At 40.1% G+C, this 16790-nt stretch overlaps 1 protein-coding gene across 2 annotated transcripts; it reads left to right on the forward strand.

Annotated features, from left to right (window-relative positions):
• Nucleotides 1-2888: 2888 nt before the first annotated feature.
• On the forward strand, nt 2889-14440 carry MTFR2 (mitochondrial fission regulator 2). Of its 2 annotated transcripts, XM_030490637.1 has the most exons (9): nt 2905-3084; nt 3708-3839; nt 4221-4325; nt 4552-4676; nt 6713-6933; nt 8033-8333; nt 10649-10841; nt 12348-12477; nt 13726-14440. In XM_030490637.1, the coding sequence occupies exons 1-8, from the start codon at nt 3022-3024 to the stop codon at nt 12444-12446; spliced, it is 1239 nt and encodes a 412-aa protein (XP_030346497.1). In that variant the 5' UTR covers nt 2905-3021; the 3' UTR covers nt 12447-12477; nt 13726-14440. The 2 variants fall into 2 exon arrangements, with proteins under 2 accessions (XP_030346496.1, XP_030346497.1); XM_030490636.1 differs by lacking the exon at nt 13726-14440 and having other exon boundaries at nt 2889-3084; nt 12348-13584.
• The last annotated feature ends 2350 nt before the right edge of the window (nt 14441-16790 follow it).

The following is a 16790-nucleotide window of genomic DNA, read 5'->3' on the forward strand; positions in this document are numbered from 1 at the left end:
TTTAAAGTGTAGTTGTTCTTAGTTTGCCCCTTGGAATGGCATACTGCCCTTGGCGGGGGGGAGGGGGGGGGGGGAAAGCGGAGTGGGGGAGGAAAACCTTTGGTAGAGGTGTTTGTGTTAAATACATTTATATATATATGCCTGGCTTTACTGTTAGGGAGTAGTTAACCAGCTGCCCTATCCAAATTAAATAGTAGAAGGCAGAAAAATGTAGTACTATCACTTATCCTAACTGTAGCTGAGGAAGCTATTTCAGATCATACTAGTTTGCCAGCATCTGTGTAGAAAGGGAAATAGGAGTAAGACTTGACCTCCAGTAGTAGTTACTAAAGGTCATTCCTGCCTCATGTTTTGGGAGGTTTAGGCAAATTGTACTGATGTTGCAGAACTTGCTTTTACATATACAGTGCATCTTTTAATAGCTGTTTGAAGAGTAAAACTGATTATTCCTTGGACTTCTTAGCAAAGCTCACACAGACTTCGTGTATGTTAAATCAGAATAAGCAAGAAAAGGAGCAAAACAAACTGGGCAGCAGTGTCAAAGTCTGTCCTAATGAAGTGAAATTTAACATCAGTCTGAAACTAAGAGGACCAAGATGCACGTGAAGTGTCATCACCTTAGGACAGATAATCTGTATCATCTAGGTCAAATTGAAAGTGGATTGCTGTGATCTGTGTGCAAGACAGTTCCAGCACGATGAGACAGATTCAAGTTTTCTGCTTCAGTTGAATGTCCAAGGAAATCCAGCAGAGATTGCTTTGATAATGGCATTTAATCGTACAGACCAGTCTATAGCTTACATCATAAAAATCCTTTTTTTGCTACCCCTAATTTCAGTGCAGTTCATTAAAAGTGTCATTTGTTGATTACAGAACACATGGTGACAGCCATAAATACGTTTAAAAACTGCTTGAGGTAAGATAATCTAAGCAAAGGTGCAAGTTGCAGTCTGTCAGAGATCTACAAAAAAACAAAGAGAGATTATTTTTTACAATCCAAAACTAATGCTTCAGCACTTACTACTTACACATGAATAATGAATTTTCACTGTTGTGATAAGAAAAAACATGGTTTGGTGCTCCTGAAGTAGTGTGACTGTCGTGAATGGAAGTTCAGTGCATTTTGCATTTCTCTTGTAAGATGGTAAAGGCCCTCACTGATGGAGCTGCAGGAAAAAAAATAATCCAAGCATTCTACTGGTATAAAATGTTCGGCTACATTTTGAGTTCAGTAATTCCTTCTGACTCATTGTTCTCCAGCAGTGAAGCAGCTTCTGAATCTGCTTCATCTCTGCATGGTATGCTTAAGAAGTTTGAAGCCGTCCCTGCGGTTCAGAGAAAATCAGACATTCATTTCACTAGGCAAAAAAACTACCCCGCAACCCTGAACACAAAAAAGAAGGACAACCTCCCCAGAATACAATAGCTACGCTGTTAGTCTAGACCGTGCGCTCAGTTTCTCGGTCTGGAATTAAATCTCACATCCTTTTACTTCCCAGGAACTATCAGTAGCGTTACTGTGACAGTGGGCAGCTACGTATGATTAAAGCTTTCCTGCATTAGTTTTGCTGTGCTGGTGCTTCAAAGCAGAGCAGTTACCAAGCTTTGATTTGCCTCCAGAGGTAAAGGCTGCAGAGTTAAGTCCCAAGTCCCTTGTCGATTCTCCTCCTTTCTTAAAGCTTGCCTTTAACAGTAAACCCTTTTTGTTAAGGAGATCGTGCACAACCCATCTGTGCTGCTCAGGAGCCCTATTCGCTGACTTGAAGTGCTTCTGTATGAGTTCCCAGCTGGCTCCCCCAGTTTCAAAGCAGCTTGTTACTGATCAAGGTGGCAAGTACTGTAGTATAATTTTTCAAAATACCCATTAAAAAAGTCCTGCCTTTTCTCTCTTCAAGCTTAAACCTTCCTGGTCCCCTAGAATAGCTTTATACTGTTAATGCTGCTTGTGTTACCAGTACTGTTCTTTTTTGTTTGGTCTTTGAAAATCAATCCACATGACAAGCTGTGATAATAGCAACTACAACCACAGGCAGTTGCATTGCAACCAAGTGTTGCATTTCCAGGGTTGTGTTTGGGAACTCTTGCTAAGACACACCTGTAAATGTGAATAAAGAAAATGTCTCATCAGTTTATTTCTTGAAAGCTTTGATCAAATTAGTGCTGCTAGGAACAGTACGATTAGGTCTTTGAAAGATTTTGTAGTTATGAGCAGGTAACACTAACTGCATAGTTGGAGCAGAAAGATCCCTACGTTTCTTCTGTGAGTAGAAGCGTTACTGTGTTACACTGTTCACTTTCTTGAGGTTTTCAAAGCTTCTTAAGCAGAACAGAAGTCTCGATGAGGCAAAAGAGCAAGTACAGTATCCAAAGCTGGATTTCTTACTTTGACACAAGCTCAGTTTGGTCAGATGTTGTCATATAGTAGGTGTTTTGAGGATACTTTGTTGACTGAAACTCTGCTGCCGCCTTGTTAAATTTAGTCTGAGATAGAGGACCTAAACCACCACACTTCAGCTTAGCTCCTGAAGATGCACTCAATTACATCACGTTGACACAGCGTTCCTTCTGTTGCTGTGCTGCGCATGCTGAGTTGCGTTCTCTCTCGAGCAGGATGCTCCGCACCAGCCGGGCACACGGAGGCGCCTCGGTGCAACAGCGCGGGCTGCGCGCACCGAGCGGGCGGCCGCGGACACGGGCGCGCTGCCGGCGGGAGCCCTCCCCGCGGCCTTCAAACCTGCTCCGCTCCCGACACCCCCCGCGAACGCGGCCGCTCTCGCCCCTTATTGGCTCTGCGCTGAGCACTGCCTACCTCCTATTGGCGTGATTTCCTTTTCGCCCCGCCCCCTGCTCCCCATTGGTGCTGCCAGCCCGGCGCGTTGCGGTGTGCCCGCTGCCGGCTCAGCGGTACCGGCTGCCGCGGTGAGGCGGGGGTGCGGCGGGACGGGCCGCCGCCCGGCGCGGTGTCCCTTCCTGTGCGGAGCAGCGACCTCTCCCTCCGGCCCTGCAGCGGGCGCGGCGGCCATGGCGCTGGTGCTGGGTCTCCTCAGGCAGGTGCTGGAGTACTTCGGCTGGCCGCCCGACCAGGTGAGACCCCGAGCGGGGCTGGGAGAGGAAGGGGGGCTGCCTCCTGCCGCGCCACGGCTGGAGCCCGCTACCGCGGGGCTTTCCTCCCTGCAGCCGCTGTGGCCAGGGGGAGGAAGGGCTGTCACCTCGGGCCGTGGCGGCAGGGCGGGCTCGGCTCTGGCTTGCGGCTGGCTCCGTTGGCATGGGAGAGCTCGGTCGGTGTGGTTAGACAGGCTGCCCGCGTTGTGTGCGGCCACTGCCCTGATACAGCCGTTCAAGTAGTGCTTTTTCTCCCTGAACGGGGAGGGGGGGGCGGGAAATCAATAACATCAGCTGTTCAGGTTTAGCTGTTTTAAATGAAAGGCTACACAGCGATTCCTGAATAGTGGTTGATCCTGTGGTGTCAGAGACCTGGGGCAGGTATTGCACGGGAAAAGGTCGGTGCGGTGTCAGGCGCAGATGTGAGTTTATGTGCAGCTCTTTCCCGATGGGTGTCACTAGTAAGGCACTGCTGCAATCGTAGTTCTGATGGAGTGCTTGCTCTTATTTATGTGAAACTACTGAAGTGTTTCTAGGGACACTAGTTTGAGCTATCCCCGTTATCTTCTGATTTCGTTGTCGGGAGTTGTTGTTTCTTTTGACAGGCCATATTTTTGGAAATGCGCATATTCGGCAGCAGCATCAGTCGTACAATCAGAACATGCCTGCCTTCAGCAGACTCATCAAGAAGGCATTTCCAGCAGTTATATGCAGTCATGAGGAGGTATCAAGTCAAGGTACATTCAATTTATTTCATTTCCTTACTAATTTTTTTCCCCAAGACTTACGTGGATGAATATGGGTACTTAATTGCGCACTTTTTCTTTTGTCAGTATCTCAGGATATTACTAGCTACGTGATGTAGCTGCTACGTTCTTTGGCGGCCTTTGTGCCACTGTAAAATATTCTGGGTATAGGCTGTATCTTGGCAATATTTTGGAAGCAGTTTGTTAAAACCAGCATAGGCCTCTTTGGACTTTTGGCTTGAGAGAAGCATTGAAAAGTTAGGTGAACTTAACTGCATAATCTTTAACTGCATATAACATTAAATTAATAACTTTGTAAGAACTGGGGGCTTTGATTTTGCTTCTCACATTAAAAGGTATTCTGATTTTTAGGTCATATCTGTTTGCCAAAAAAAGGAATATGGATCTACTCGAAGTGTTGTCCGTAGACTTGGGACAATTCTTTCCATAGAGCCCTACCCAAGACCTTATTTTCGAGTAAGTAATTTATTTCATACATATGCTTCAACTCTTTAAATTTTCTAGTTTCTTAATTAAGTGATAGCTTTCCTGTTCTTTTTAGCTTGCGTAACTGTGTTGCATTCCTTATGCTCACTATTTGCACTTTGCTTACATCACTGTTTAACAATTCCTTTTGCTGAGGCAGAATTTTCAGTATGTGCTGGGTCCAGTTTCTCTTCATACATTGTTTGTTTGTTTTTAGCTTGTTCAAGACGCAGGTCCGTTGGGTTATGATGAACAAAGCACAGCTCCACCTCCTGTAGCTCCATCACTTGCTGACGTCCTGTGGGTGGCAAATGATGAGGGACAGGCATTTACTAGACTTAGGTAAGTAAAAGTCTAAAAAGGAGTGATAGGAGTAACTTACATCTCCTCTTCTTTGGGGTTTGTGTTGGTGTTTTGGTTGGCTGTTTTTTCCTAGCCCTTCCAGGGTTCCAGCTAAAACCCTGGAATTTTAGTTTTTTCTGGGGGCACTTCCTGCTTACCTGGAAATTCTTACCATGTAGAGTATTCTTATCTGAAAGATTTCTTCAATTGAGTCCTCTCTTGTCTCTTCCTAATAGCATGTCTAAGGCATTACTGGTATTTTATGTATACTCACTGTGAGTATTTATATACTCACAAAGTATTTTGAGAGTGAGAGAGGGAGTTTAAGGGAAATTTGGGTATTGCAACATACCATAAGATTATTCCTATTTTTATCCTTTTAGTTTACAATCATCTTGATAAACTTTATAAAGGGGAAAAGAAAGAAGAAAAAAATACATGTCTCCTTTTGACTTCAATTGCTCCAGTGCTATGTATGATGGTTGCTTTGCTGGAAAGAAAAACATAATTTCTTGATTTAAAAAATTTACCTTGCATATAGCTTATATAATCCTTTCTAGATTTTACAGAGTGCTAAAGGAGAATAGTTTTACAATTATAAAATGTTACTAGTACCGTGAAATGACAAATTATCCAGGAATTTGCAGACAAAAATAGTATACAAGTCTTGCCTTCACTCTCCACTAGAGAAGAAATAGAAAGTTGTCTTAGTGTTTCTCTAAAGGATCTATTCAAAATCAGAGGATGAGGCATAGAGCCAAAAATAAGATTAAACTTTGGACTCTTGTATTGTCTTGTGCTACATTTGCATTGGACAATGCAATTCGACTTCATATTGGCATGTGTTTGATCTTTGTGCTGCTTGCAGGTAATGAAACTACAAGAAACTGATTAATTTAAATGACACCCTTTTTATTAGAGAAGTATTGATAAAGTTACGTTTCATCTTGTGATCCTGAGATGTTACTGTTGAATTAATAGAAGTTTTTTTGTAACAGCTGTAGAATAATGGAAGAGTAGGAATATTGTTAAAAGGAACTGTGGCCTGTTATGTCTTGCTTGTGATGATTTTTAGCTGGTCTGATTCACAGATCCATGGAAGTTCATTCTTTGGTTGTTTCCATTCCTCCTTCCTCCTACTCTCCTAGCTCTGTGGGATGTTTTTTGAGAGCAAGTACTCCAATTGATACCTTACCTTTCTGAGTCACTGTGAACAGCAAGGGGTTTGGGCAAATCAGAAAGCAATGGTACAGGTCTGATTTAAACTAAAAGAATGACATATAAGGGAAAAGGTCTAGTTTGGTTTCGATTAGAACTTAATGCATCTTGAATAAATAAATTTAATTTCTTTGTTTCATAATGAAATTCTGGCAGTTTTTGTTTACACTCATTCTATATTTTACAGTTATTTTTGAAGTTATTTCTGCAGGCACAGACTCGAAACAGTTTTTAAAATGAAAACCTGAGACTTGTAGCACCATTTTCTAATGCAGTCTGTGTTCATATGTAGCTTACAGAAGATGACATTCTTATTCTGTGTGTATTAAAATACGTTCTTCTCCAATATCTTTCTGAAAGATTGCAACTTCTTCGCTGCTTGCAGTGTTCATCTTGCACAGTTTGATAAATGACTAAAATTTGTGAAGCCTAATTAAAAGATCATTATTATTTGACTTTTCTGCCTCTCATACCTACTGTTTCAGGTAGGGATGAGAGAGAGACACATTTATGGTGACAAATAGTTATTTAATAATAGCAGCTCAGTCCTACAATATGTCTTTATGATGTATAATCTGTTGCTGATATCTGACTTTTTTTATGATGACTTCCCAAGGATCTGCTTCATGCTTGAGCAAAGAGAGATTTTAAAATATTTTTAAGGTTATGAGTAGTTAAAAGTGTAAAGTTTTCTTAGATGGTTTGCGAACTTACAGCTTGCTGAATGATGATAACTTGCTTGAACAGACAGTGAGTAAGTTTTGAGATTCCCAGTGTTGGCTGAGCCTTTTGAAACTGTCTCTTTTGTTGCTTTCTAGGACTGAGTTGTGGAGGGAAAAAAAAGGCAGTACAGTTCATGATGACCAATGTCCACCAGTATATTCAATACAAAATGGTCCAAAAAACAGTACACAAAAACGTGATCTTGTTGATCGAGCAGCACTCCAGAAAATTTCTGCGCTTGAAAATGAGCTGACCTTTCTTCGTGCTCAGATTGCTGCGATTGTTTCCGCACAGACGTTGGGAAGTATCCCGTCACGTAAGCCCTTCTGGTTTGAAGCAAACTTTTATTGCCTAAGAGAGCCTGTTCACAGCTTGTCGTGTCTTGGTATTACTGAAGAACATTTCTAATTCTAACCGAAGAACTCAATTCCAATTCCTAACTTCTAACTAATAGTTACACCAACTAAATTTACGGAATACTGTATTTTGCTTTTCTTTTTAGTATTTGGTGCTGCCCCTACCCCCTTGTATTTTGCAGCATCTTTGCCAGTTTTCAATGCAGTTGATTTTAAGTTACCTTATACTCACTTCCATGTTTGTGAAGGAGGTTAGTAACAACACTATGCATAGGCTACCAATTACTGTTTAAACAGGTTACAGACTGTTAATTATCCCTTTTGGGTTTTGTACTGTTTCTGACAAGTTCTTAGAATAATGGATAGAAAAAGTATTCTAAGTCAGTCAGGTTCAGACTTAAAAACAAATGCTGCAAATAGATTTGTCAGTAGAGTATCAAAGTTGGTCTCCAATATGAACTATCTATTCTGTGACCCTTTTTTTTTTCCCTTAAAAGTTTTGAGGTCTTGATTGTCTTACTTGCACACTAACCCCACTGTGGTTGTTGAAATACTTGGGCTGGTGTGAGGTAGGTAGTTTTGATTGATCACCTCTGTGATTCAGTTAGCTGTTCTGTTTGCAATGCTTTTGTCTCTTCTCCACTGCACTCAGTATTGTAGTCTGTTTTACATGTCTTGAGGTTCTCTTTGCTGTTGCTTTATGTGGTTATTGTAGCCTTTGGACTGTTGAGAATGAACTGCATGTAGTAGCAGGCTGCTTTGCTGATTTATCTGGTGCTTAGATTGAAAACACAAATGGAGAAAATCAGAGCAGCACAAGACACCTCAGATTCATTATTACATGCATTCTGAATCTTTGGCTTTGAAATAAAAAATGTTCTTTGTCTTAAATATAATTCTTCTGTGATACCATGTGTGAGGTGTGTAAGGAAGTGCTGTAAGAGGGCTGTCTTGTCTTGACTTAAAACTGAGTCATCCCAGGTGTTGCTTAATTTTGTCAATTGTGAGGGTATACTGACAAAAATAAAATCCCTGTTTTTCTCTTATAACTGCATCCAGAAGCCTTTAAAGCATCCAGCACTCCAGATGGATTTTACCCAGTGCCAGCCATGACTTCTACGCCACTGTCCGTCTCTCACAATCACTTTATAATTCCCTCACCTCCTCCGCTTCCTTCTGGTGTACCATCTGGTGTTGATGCTAGTAATTCGGCAGTTGAACTTATAAAACAACGTCGTGCTGCAAGAAACCGTGGTTCAACTGCAGCTGAGAGTGCTGATCACCAGAGGACAAAGAACGTTCCTAGTATGATGGATGTTTTGAAAGACCTAAACAAAGTTCAGCTGAGAGCGACTGAGAGGTAAGTTGAATTGAACGTGTATCTGAGTAAGCCAAGACTATGTCAGCATCACAGCGCTTAAATAGCACCAGGGAACACCAGTGTGAAACATTTAATGAGCAGCTACTGCTGACAAACTTATGTTGGCAACTTCTAAGTTCACAGCTTGGGATGTAAGATACTTGTGGCACGGCTTTTAGATGCCTTTAAAACTATCACAGCATTTAGAACTAGTCTGCTACTTTAGTATAATCTCAGGTTGGTGTGGGGAGGTGGGTGTCTTGCTATATCTGGAGATCACTTGCAAAGTCATGTACACAGTTGCAAGAAACTGATCTGAACAAATAAACTTTTTGGATTCCCTGTGAAAGGACAGATCCTTGAGGGAGCATTGGAAAACTACTGTTAGCATACCCAAAGTATCCTGGTCCTGGCTTTGAAGTGTTACAGAAAATACATGCTGTATCTTTTATTGAAAACGTTTTGTAAATTTGTATTTCAGTAGTGCAGTTGGATTATAAATATTTTCAATGGTCTACTGTTTTGGTTGTAAGCACAGTTGACATTTTGCAAAAATGCATTACTAAAGACTGCGATACCTCTTCAGGTCAGTATGCTAGGTGTAATAGAAGTTGTGAAATGTCTTTTCTGAACTTCTCGAGTTGAAAAATTATGTAAGAACAACTGAGTCTATAACGAACATTTGGAGCTCTTCATGTGGGAAGAACATAATTTACCAAAGCTTAATGCATTCTTATTTCAACATTTTCTTAACTGTGAGCTTTATCCCTGAAAATAACTAGCACAAGTCTTGGGGAAATTATCTATACGCCACTTTAAAACGTATCTTTACACTTTTGATCATATTTTCACAGTAAATAAAGCAAATATAAAGTGCGCTTCACTAAACCGGTGTGTTTGTTTATATGTTTTCTTCCATATAATTCCATGTATGGTGAGTGAAGAAAGTGAAATGTTGACAGTTTTAACAACTGCCATGTTGAGCAGGTGCATAATTAGTTGGAAGTGGTAGGTATACCTCCAAAGTGCTTTCTGGATTTAGGCACCTACCTGTATTCTGAAGGTAGAACATAACTATATGATGTATTTATATTGTTGAAGGGAGTAATGATAATCAAAATTGCTCGACCTTTCAGGCAGCAACCAGACAGTAGTTCAGTGTGTGCACTGCAGAGGGAAGACCTCTGTTCTCAGAAGTTGAGAGCCTGAAGATCCCAGTTTCTACCACCCAAGTACCAGCTCACATGTTGGGCAAGTCCTCTAACAGCTTGATTTTATAGCAAGGGTAAACTCAATCCTTTCAGGTTTTGTGTTAAATGACATCTACTGTAACTGCCAGACTTCAAACTCAGTGCTGTCAGTGTGCATTGATAGGTACAATTCATTGGCCTGGAGATAGCACTTTACTAGCAGATGTCTGAATACCTCTAATTGTTTTTCAGATACCTCAATGGTTTAGGAAGCTTTTCTATGATTTATTTTCTGGGCCTAATCACTAACTTCCACGTTTATGTTAAGTTTTGGGGGGGGCGCTGTTTTGATCTTACGTCTCTTTGCTATGTTTTGATTTTGAATTTCATATGAACAGTTTCTAAATTAAGGTGTAAACTCTACTTTTTAGTTTTTGCCTATACAATTTTAATATTTGGATGTTCAGGTGCTCACTTGGAGGGAAAAACTGTCTTCGAAGCCTTTGTGCCAAATCTAACAATGACTTTTTTTCCTTTTATAATGAAACTTGAGTTAAGTGTGGGCTTTGTGGTCACCTGGCTACATATTTGACTTAAACAAAGCATTTTGTTTTCTTTAAATATAATTGCTCTGAGGAATTTTGTAAGTTTGTTCTTTCTTGTAAGACCATGGAAAGGCACTGTTCTGAACTTCAATGATGTTTAAATCAAAAGTGTGTTCACAGTGGTTATGATATATGTTAGTGGGAGTAATATTCCTACTAACATACCGTAATGTAACTTACAAATGAGACCTGCTGTGGAAACTGCACATTTTGCTTTTTTTTACTTACTATTTATTTGCAATACTTAAATATTTTGTTTTGATTCACTGCCATTTTTCCCTTTTGGAACAGCATCAAGTTGTATTTTCAAGCTAAGAATCTGGCTGACAAGTTGTTGGGTGTACTTTTATTAGTCCTGTTTGGTGAATTGCTGCAAAGTAACGTTAGCAGCATTTTTTGTGTAATCAGGGGTTTATAGGATAGGGTGTGTACAGAAGTTGTGTCTCTAGACTTTTTGAATCACTCAGCGCAGGATTAGGGGCAGGAGACAATAATTTTCTTTCTTTTTTTTTTTTTTTAGGTCACCTGGAGGTACTCCTCTTTCTAGACCCAAAAGGAGACGAAGTTCAGACTGGGATCCAGTTGACCTTCTAACTCGTGCACTAAAGCAGAAATTTGCATATAAAGATGATGATGGTGATGATGATGATTCCCTGGACAAAGAAAATCGGTCTTTTGACAGCTCCCCACTTTCTAGTCCAGAGATCCCACTGGTACGTTTTTATATAAGAATGTTTTTATATATTCTTGAAGTGACTGCTGGCTTTGTGGATAGTTGCAGGGTTTTCATGAGTCTACAACTTCACTACAATGTTTTTAAGCCATCAGCCTAGGTAGTTGCTTTTTTTGAGATATAATCAAGGCAGAGAATCCCAAAGATTGATTATTTTGGCTGGCTTTAGACTGGTAAATATACTTCTAGATGTGCAACGAGGAAAAACTTAGAAGACTGACTTCATGTTGATTGAACTGTGGACACTTGCTTGATGGTAACTGGCAGGGACGCATGCATAGAAACTGTGTGTCTAGTTAGTAACATTAACTACTTATTGACTGAATTTACAAATAAAGATGCTAGGAAGATAGAGAGGACTAACACATGCTATGTTCAAAAATGAAAATAAAAGCATTGGCTGTAATATTTTTCTTTGAGGTAGCATCATTTCCACACAGTTTGCATCTTTATCCAGAAGGAGACATGATTCTGAATGCTGTTGCAAAGCCCATGCAAAATTCAGGTTTTGCTTATGAACAGGGAAAGTCTGGTAGATGGAGCCATTGCATGAAGGTGATTCTGAGCGCTGGTTTCTGTAGAGCGGCCTATGCAAGCTACTTCAACTTACACAGTCCAGTACTGTTGCTTATTTGCTAGAGATGTCCACAAGCCTCAGAACTGCTTAGATGTGGCAGTAATTTAAACTGTATCTCTCCGCTTAGCAATTCTTTTTATCTTAAAAGTGAAGTAAAGATTTGGGCTGTGTCATTTGTAAGCCTAATGGAGGGAAATAATAATGCAAAACGTATAATGGAAATCCAGACATTCTTTGAAGGCTGCTGCTTATATGCGTGGCTACCTGCTTGCTTGAAAACTTAAAGGAAAACTAAGGTGTGTGTTTCTCTTTCTAGCTACAATGGCTTTATTTTATTTTAAATTTCAGCTGCCACAAGGATTTCGCAAGCAAAATGTAGCATTCATTTTACAGGCTGTAGCGAGTGAACAGCTCTGGTATAGTCTTATTATCCCTGTTGTCTCCCCATAGGGAAAAATTAGAAACTTCTTAAAAATAGCAAAGCTTGTATTTTGGATGCTGCAGACCATTGCATAGTTGACATACCTGATTCTAGATACAAAGATCAAAGTTCGATCCTGGAACAGTTTGTTTATGGAATAGCTTTTATTCCAGGATCTAACAGAGCTGAATTACAAAGTTCTGGAAGAGAGACTGCTTAAGGCCAGCATATTCAGGAGTAGATACAGAAAGATGGGCTTTTTCTGGTTCAAGCAGAATAACCTCATGAGTTTGTATTCAAGCCTCTGATTACTTACGCTTGAGTGTTTTGAAGAATAAAAGTACTTACAGCAATTGCATGGGCTTACTATTTTATTTTTCCTATGTCAAGAGAAGTGCAACTACTCCTCCAAAATGTCTTTGTTGTGAACATCATCTCCTTCAGTTGCCTTGGGTATAATTTTGTTTAACTCCATCCCTGCTCCCCAGGTTGGACGTTGCAGTCTGAAGCCAAATGCAAAATCTAGCCTTGTAAGAACTGATGAAGTTAAACAGGTACCAACGTGGAAGGTGGGAGCTCATATTTAATTGATGGAGACTTCTGAGGAAACTTCATAGTGTGTATAAGTGGCAGTTCTACTTTGAAACTGCTGTAAGGTGCTGTAATGTGTTCTAGAACATGTCTCTCCTATGCTACTGAAGTTCGGGTGTTGTGGGGTTTGTTAAATTCTCTCTTCCTTCATCACATTCACGAGCAGCCGAACTTGTGAGTGTGATGCTTTTATGAGAAGCACAGAACCAAAAGAATGCTTTTATTGCTATGGAGCAGTGTGTTTGAAACCTGGGAAATGCAGGAAGGAAGTGTGTGTGAAAGAAAAGCAATTATTGGTGTGGCAGCTGAGGTGTGCTCTGTTTACACCCCAATGTAAATAATGAGAAAGTGTAACCTTCTTGTTGGTGTGTTATGTATAACTGACTGTATATAATGGTAACTAATACTGTTTCTTTAGAATTAGTTACCTCAGTTTTCTTAGCTGTTTGCTGATGCGGCTCCGTATTCGATGTGTAAACTGTATTCTAATTTATTTGGGGTCAGCAGAACTTCTGTGATTGTGAAACTGTGATGTAAGTAAACTGCGGGCTGCCAAATGCCTATAATATGGGGGAGTTGTGTTCTGAGAGAGAGACTTGCGGAGAGATCTGCTAGCACATAGTCTAAATTCCATATGTAAATAAACATAAACTCACTCCTTGGCTTCTCCATATCTAGTCTGTTTTATTCACAAGAGTTTATGAAATAAAACTTCCTTGATGTCATAGGTGTGTTTGGTAATGGCATTATGTGTTGCAGACTAGCTTCTTTGTATCTTAAGCACTGACCATATTAGAAAACTTCTTAAATAAGTTATGTTATCTAAAATTAAAATAGAGCTTACATTTTTCCTGTCAGAGTACTTGGAGTCCTTTATTTACAAATTTATTACAATCCACTGCTTACAATAGCTGCCTTCACTTAGTCCTTTGTCTAATGATCCTGATGTATAAAACCAAAATCCTACCTTTTATATCCTTATATATCCTGTGTAGCTTCTGTTTCCCTGCTTACACAGAGTAGGCTGGCAGCTGGATTCCCTCTTACTGCTGAGTCTTATTTGCACAGTTGTAAGAAATTATGGTGCAAATCCCATAATTCTGTTTAATAAATTATCTTTTGACTAAAACTGGAGCTGAAATGTCTTGCCATTTTTCTTTCCACATTCAAAATACACATTTACCACATTCTCTACCTAAACTTGACATCTGCTATGAAATCCATAAGAATAGTCAGCTTGACCCTGTACTTGGCAACCTTGCCCTCTTCTATCAGAGCTCCCCATTGTCTTTTGTCTGCTGCTCTTATCCCTGATAAGGGCACCAGGGAGCAACAATGAAGGGAGTCCAGTGCCTGCAGAAGAGGATATGAAGGCAACTGAGTCCTGGTGAGCATAAAGCCTACGAATCATCGTTTTGCTCGGTATCTGCAGTGTGAGTGGTGGCACAAGTTATCTCCTGTGTTGTATCAGCATTCATAGATCCAGAGGATCTTGGGGTTTGTGCTTGTTCCGTTGTGAATGACAGAAGTGAAGGGGGAATTCTTACTGTGAGAGAATGAATTACTCTGCAAAGCCCTGAATACAGTAGTCTTCTCTCTCCAATTGCTTTATGTTACCAGTGGTTTCTTCTCTTCGGGAAGAACTATTGTTTTGGACTCCTTTTGTATGTTTTTTCTGTCCTCTTCAGAGTTCATCATTTAACTGCAAGTTTGGCTTATAGGAGCATTTTGCAGTGGGAATTTTGAATTTGAAAAGTGTCTTTTCATTTTGAAAGGGAATTCTCTCAGAAATTTCTTAATACCTCTTAAACAAAGCGTCTAGTGTCAGACTTCAGAAGTATCTGTAAATTTCAGTGAGCTGTGTGACCCTTCAGGTTGTTGGGTGATACCTCTGATTTTGGTGTCAGTCTGACGTGAATTGTGCAGTAATGTTTATATAGCTGATCTACTTCCTTAAGGAAAAGAGTAAGTCATGGGCCATGTGATTATTTTTTTTTCTTTCAACTACGTACCACCTACACATGGTATGAGAACAGATTCTTTGTTTTAAGTAGTTCCAGATGTAAGTTAGGTTAGGCTTTGAGCCCTTGTATACCTTGAAGTCTGTGGGTGGTGTCTGGTAACATCTGACAGTTTTCAATACTAAGAAGTTGCGAAACTTAGTGATGTTAAGTAATGGAAAGGTTAAACAGATGGGCCTGATTGACAAGTCCCTTGGGAGGCAGCCCTGAAGGGCAAAGGAGTCCAGGAAGACTGGGCATTCTTCAAGAAGTAAATGTTAAAGGTGCAGGAGTGAGCAAGCCATCCCGTATGCTGAAAGATGAGCTGGTGGGGAAGACCAGCCTGGATGAACGGAAAGATTTGGCTGGAACTCAGGGGAAAAAAGGGAGAGTTTATGACCTGTGGAAGAAGGGGCAGGCCACTCAGGAGGAGCACAAGGATGTTGTGAGGTTATGCAGGGAGAAAATTAGAAGGGCCAAAGCCCAGCTAGAACTTAATTTGGCTACTGCTCTAAAAGACAATAAAAAATGTTTCTATAAATCCATTAGGAACAAAAGGAGGGCTAAGGAGAATCTCCATCCTTTACTGGATGTGGGGGAGAAACACAGTGACAAAGGATGAGGACAAGGCTGAGGTGCTTAACACCTTCTTTGCCTACTAAGATCAGTTGTTATTAGGGTACACAGTGCCCTGAGCTGCAAGACAGGGAGCAGAATGAAGCCCCCATAATCCAAGGGGAAATGGTCCAAGACCAGTTACACCACTTAGACACATCCAAATCTATGGGGCTGAATAGGATCCACCCAAGAGTACTGAAGGAGCTGGTGGAAGTGCTCACTGAGCCACTTCCAATCATTTACTTGCAGTCCTGGCTAATCAGGAAGTCCCAATGAGTGGAAGTTAGCAAATGTGACACCCATCTCCAGGAAGGGCTGGAAGGAGGATCTGGGGAAGGCTATGGAGCAGAATATCTACTGTGCATGTACAGGACAACCAGGTGATCAGGCCTGGTCAGCATGGGTTTATGAAAGGCAGGTTCTGCTTGACTAATCTGATCTCCTTCTATGACAAGGTGACCCACTTAATGGACAAGCGAAAGGCTATGGATGTTGTCTACCTGGACTTAGTAGAGCTTCAGACAGTTTCTCACGGCATTCTCATGGAGAAACTGGCTGTGCAAGGCTTGGACAGGTGTATTGTTCACTGGGTAAAAATCTTGGCTGAAAGACACAGGAAAAATGAAGCCTTCCTGAAGTTTTCCAGTGGTCAAAATGGAATCGGCCCAATGTAATGAGAGAAACGACTGAAAATTTGACATTCGTGTTGCCCTCAGTTAATGGCATGATTTCATTTAATAACTTTCAGTTGTTTAAAGATACAAGTTCTTAGACTTATAATTCTAAGTATGAAAATGCAGCTTTTCTTCTGAACAGCATTGTCCTCAATATTGGGATGGATATTTTTTTGTCCTCAGGCATGCACATTCATCATATTTAACAAATTTGGCATTGAGAATGTAATATGTAAAAGATAAGTCTTATATATAGTTTCACTGGCATTTGTGAAGAATAACTTGATAATTCTTTTATTTGTTTGTTTAGACATTGAGATTATATTAAATCAATTTCTTTTATAAATATATATTACATTGAAGAAAACCATGCATTTATTAATAACTTATTTTAAAATAACAATTTGAATAAGTTACCCAATATACAGAAACAGATGGCTTCAGGTGGAAACACTTCCTCTCACCTAATTAGACAGAAGTGGTTCTATAAAGACAGATTTCTTTTTACCCTAGAAGGTTTAAGAAACTGAGGATCAGTAACAGAAAAGTTGTAGGTATCGACTTAAGAGAATATTATGATTTTTGAAGAAATCTGAGTGGAGCTGATTGATTTTCCTGAGGTATAGCAGAGTTATTAATACTATTTCTGTACCCACTTTGCAAGTGGAGATGGCAGTGGTGGAGATGTATATTTTTTGTTGTGGGTAAAGGCTAAAGAAGACAGCTGTCCTTCAACTTGGGCAATATTTTGTGCATTTCAGTACTACTGGCCCAGACTACTTACAAATTATTGTGCTTTAGAAATATGTTCTCACTTTTTAATACCAGTCACTGACAGAAATAATTTCTATGTATTATCAGTTTTCAATTAATTATTTATTTTATCTCCAATTATTTGTCAAGGAAATGTTTTGCCTGTCCACCTGTGGGCATATGTTAATAAAATAGCTATCTTGTGTAAGAAAACTGTTATTAACCCAAATGTCTGTCTTATTTAATTTATATAAAGACATATCAAATTTAAGTTACAAATAAATGATCTTGGCCT

Source organism: Strigops habroptila, chromosome 6 (assembly GCF_004027225.2).
Source record: "Strigops habroptila isolate Jane chromosome 6, bStrHab1.2.pri, whole genome shotgun sequence".
Lineage (NCBI taxonomy): Eukaryota > Metazoa > Chordata > Aves > Psittaciformes > Psittacidae > Strigops > Strigops habroptila.

Excerpts from the sequence above, each read along its gene's own strand:
- MTFR2 (XM_030490636.1), top strand. The coding sequence starts at position 3,022 with ATGGCGCTGGTGCTGGGTCTCCTCAGGCAGGTGCTGGAGTACTTCGGC. Across the intron at positions 3,085-3,707 it reads TCGGCTGGCCGCCCGACCAG|GCCATATTTTTGGAAATGCG; the intron begins GTGAGACCCCGA and ends TTCTTTTGACAG. Across the intron at positions 10,842-12,347 it reads CTAGTCCAGAGATCCCACTG|GTTGGACGTTGCAGTCTGAA; the intron begins GTACGTTTTTAT and ends CCTGCTCCCCAG.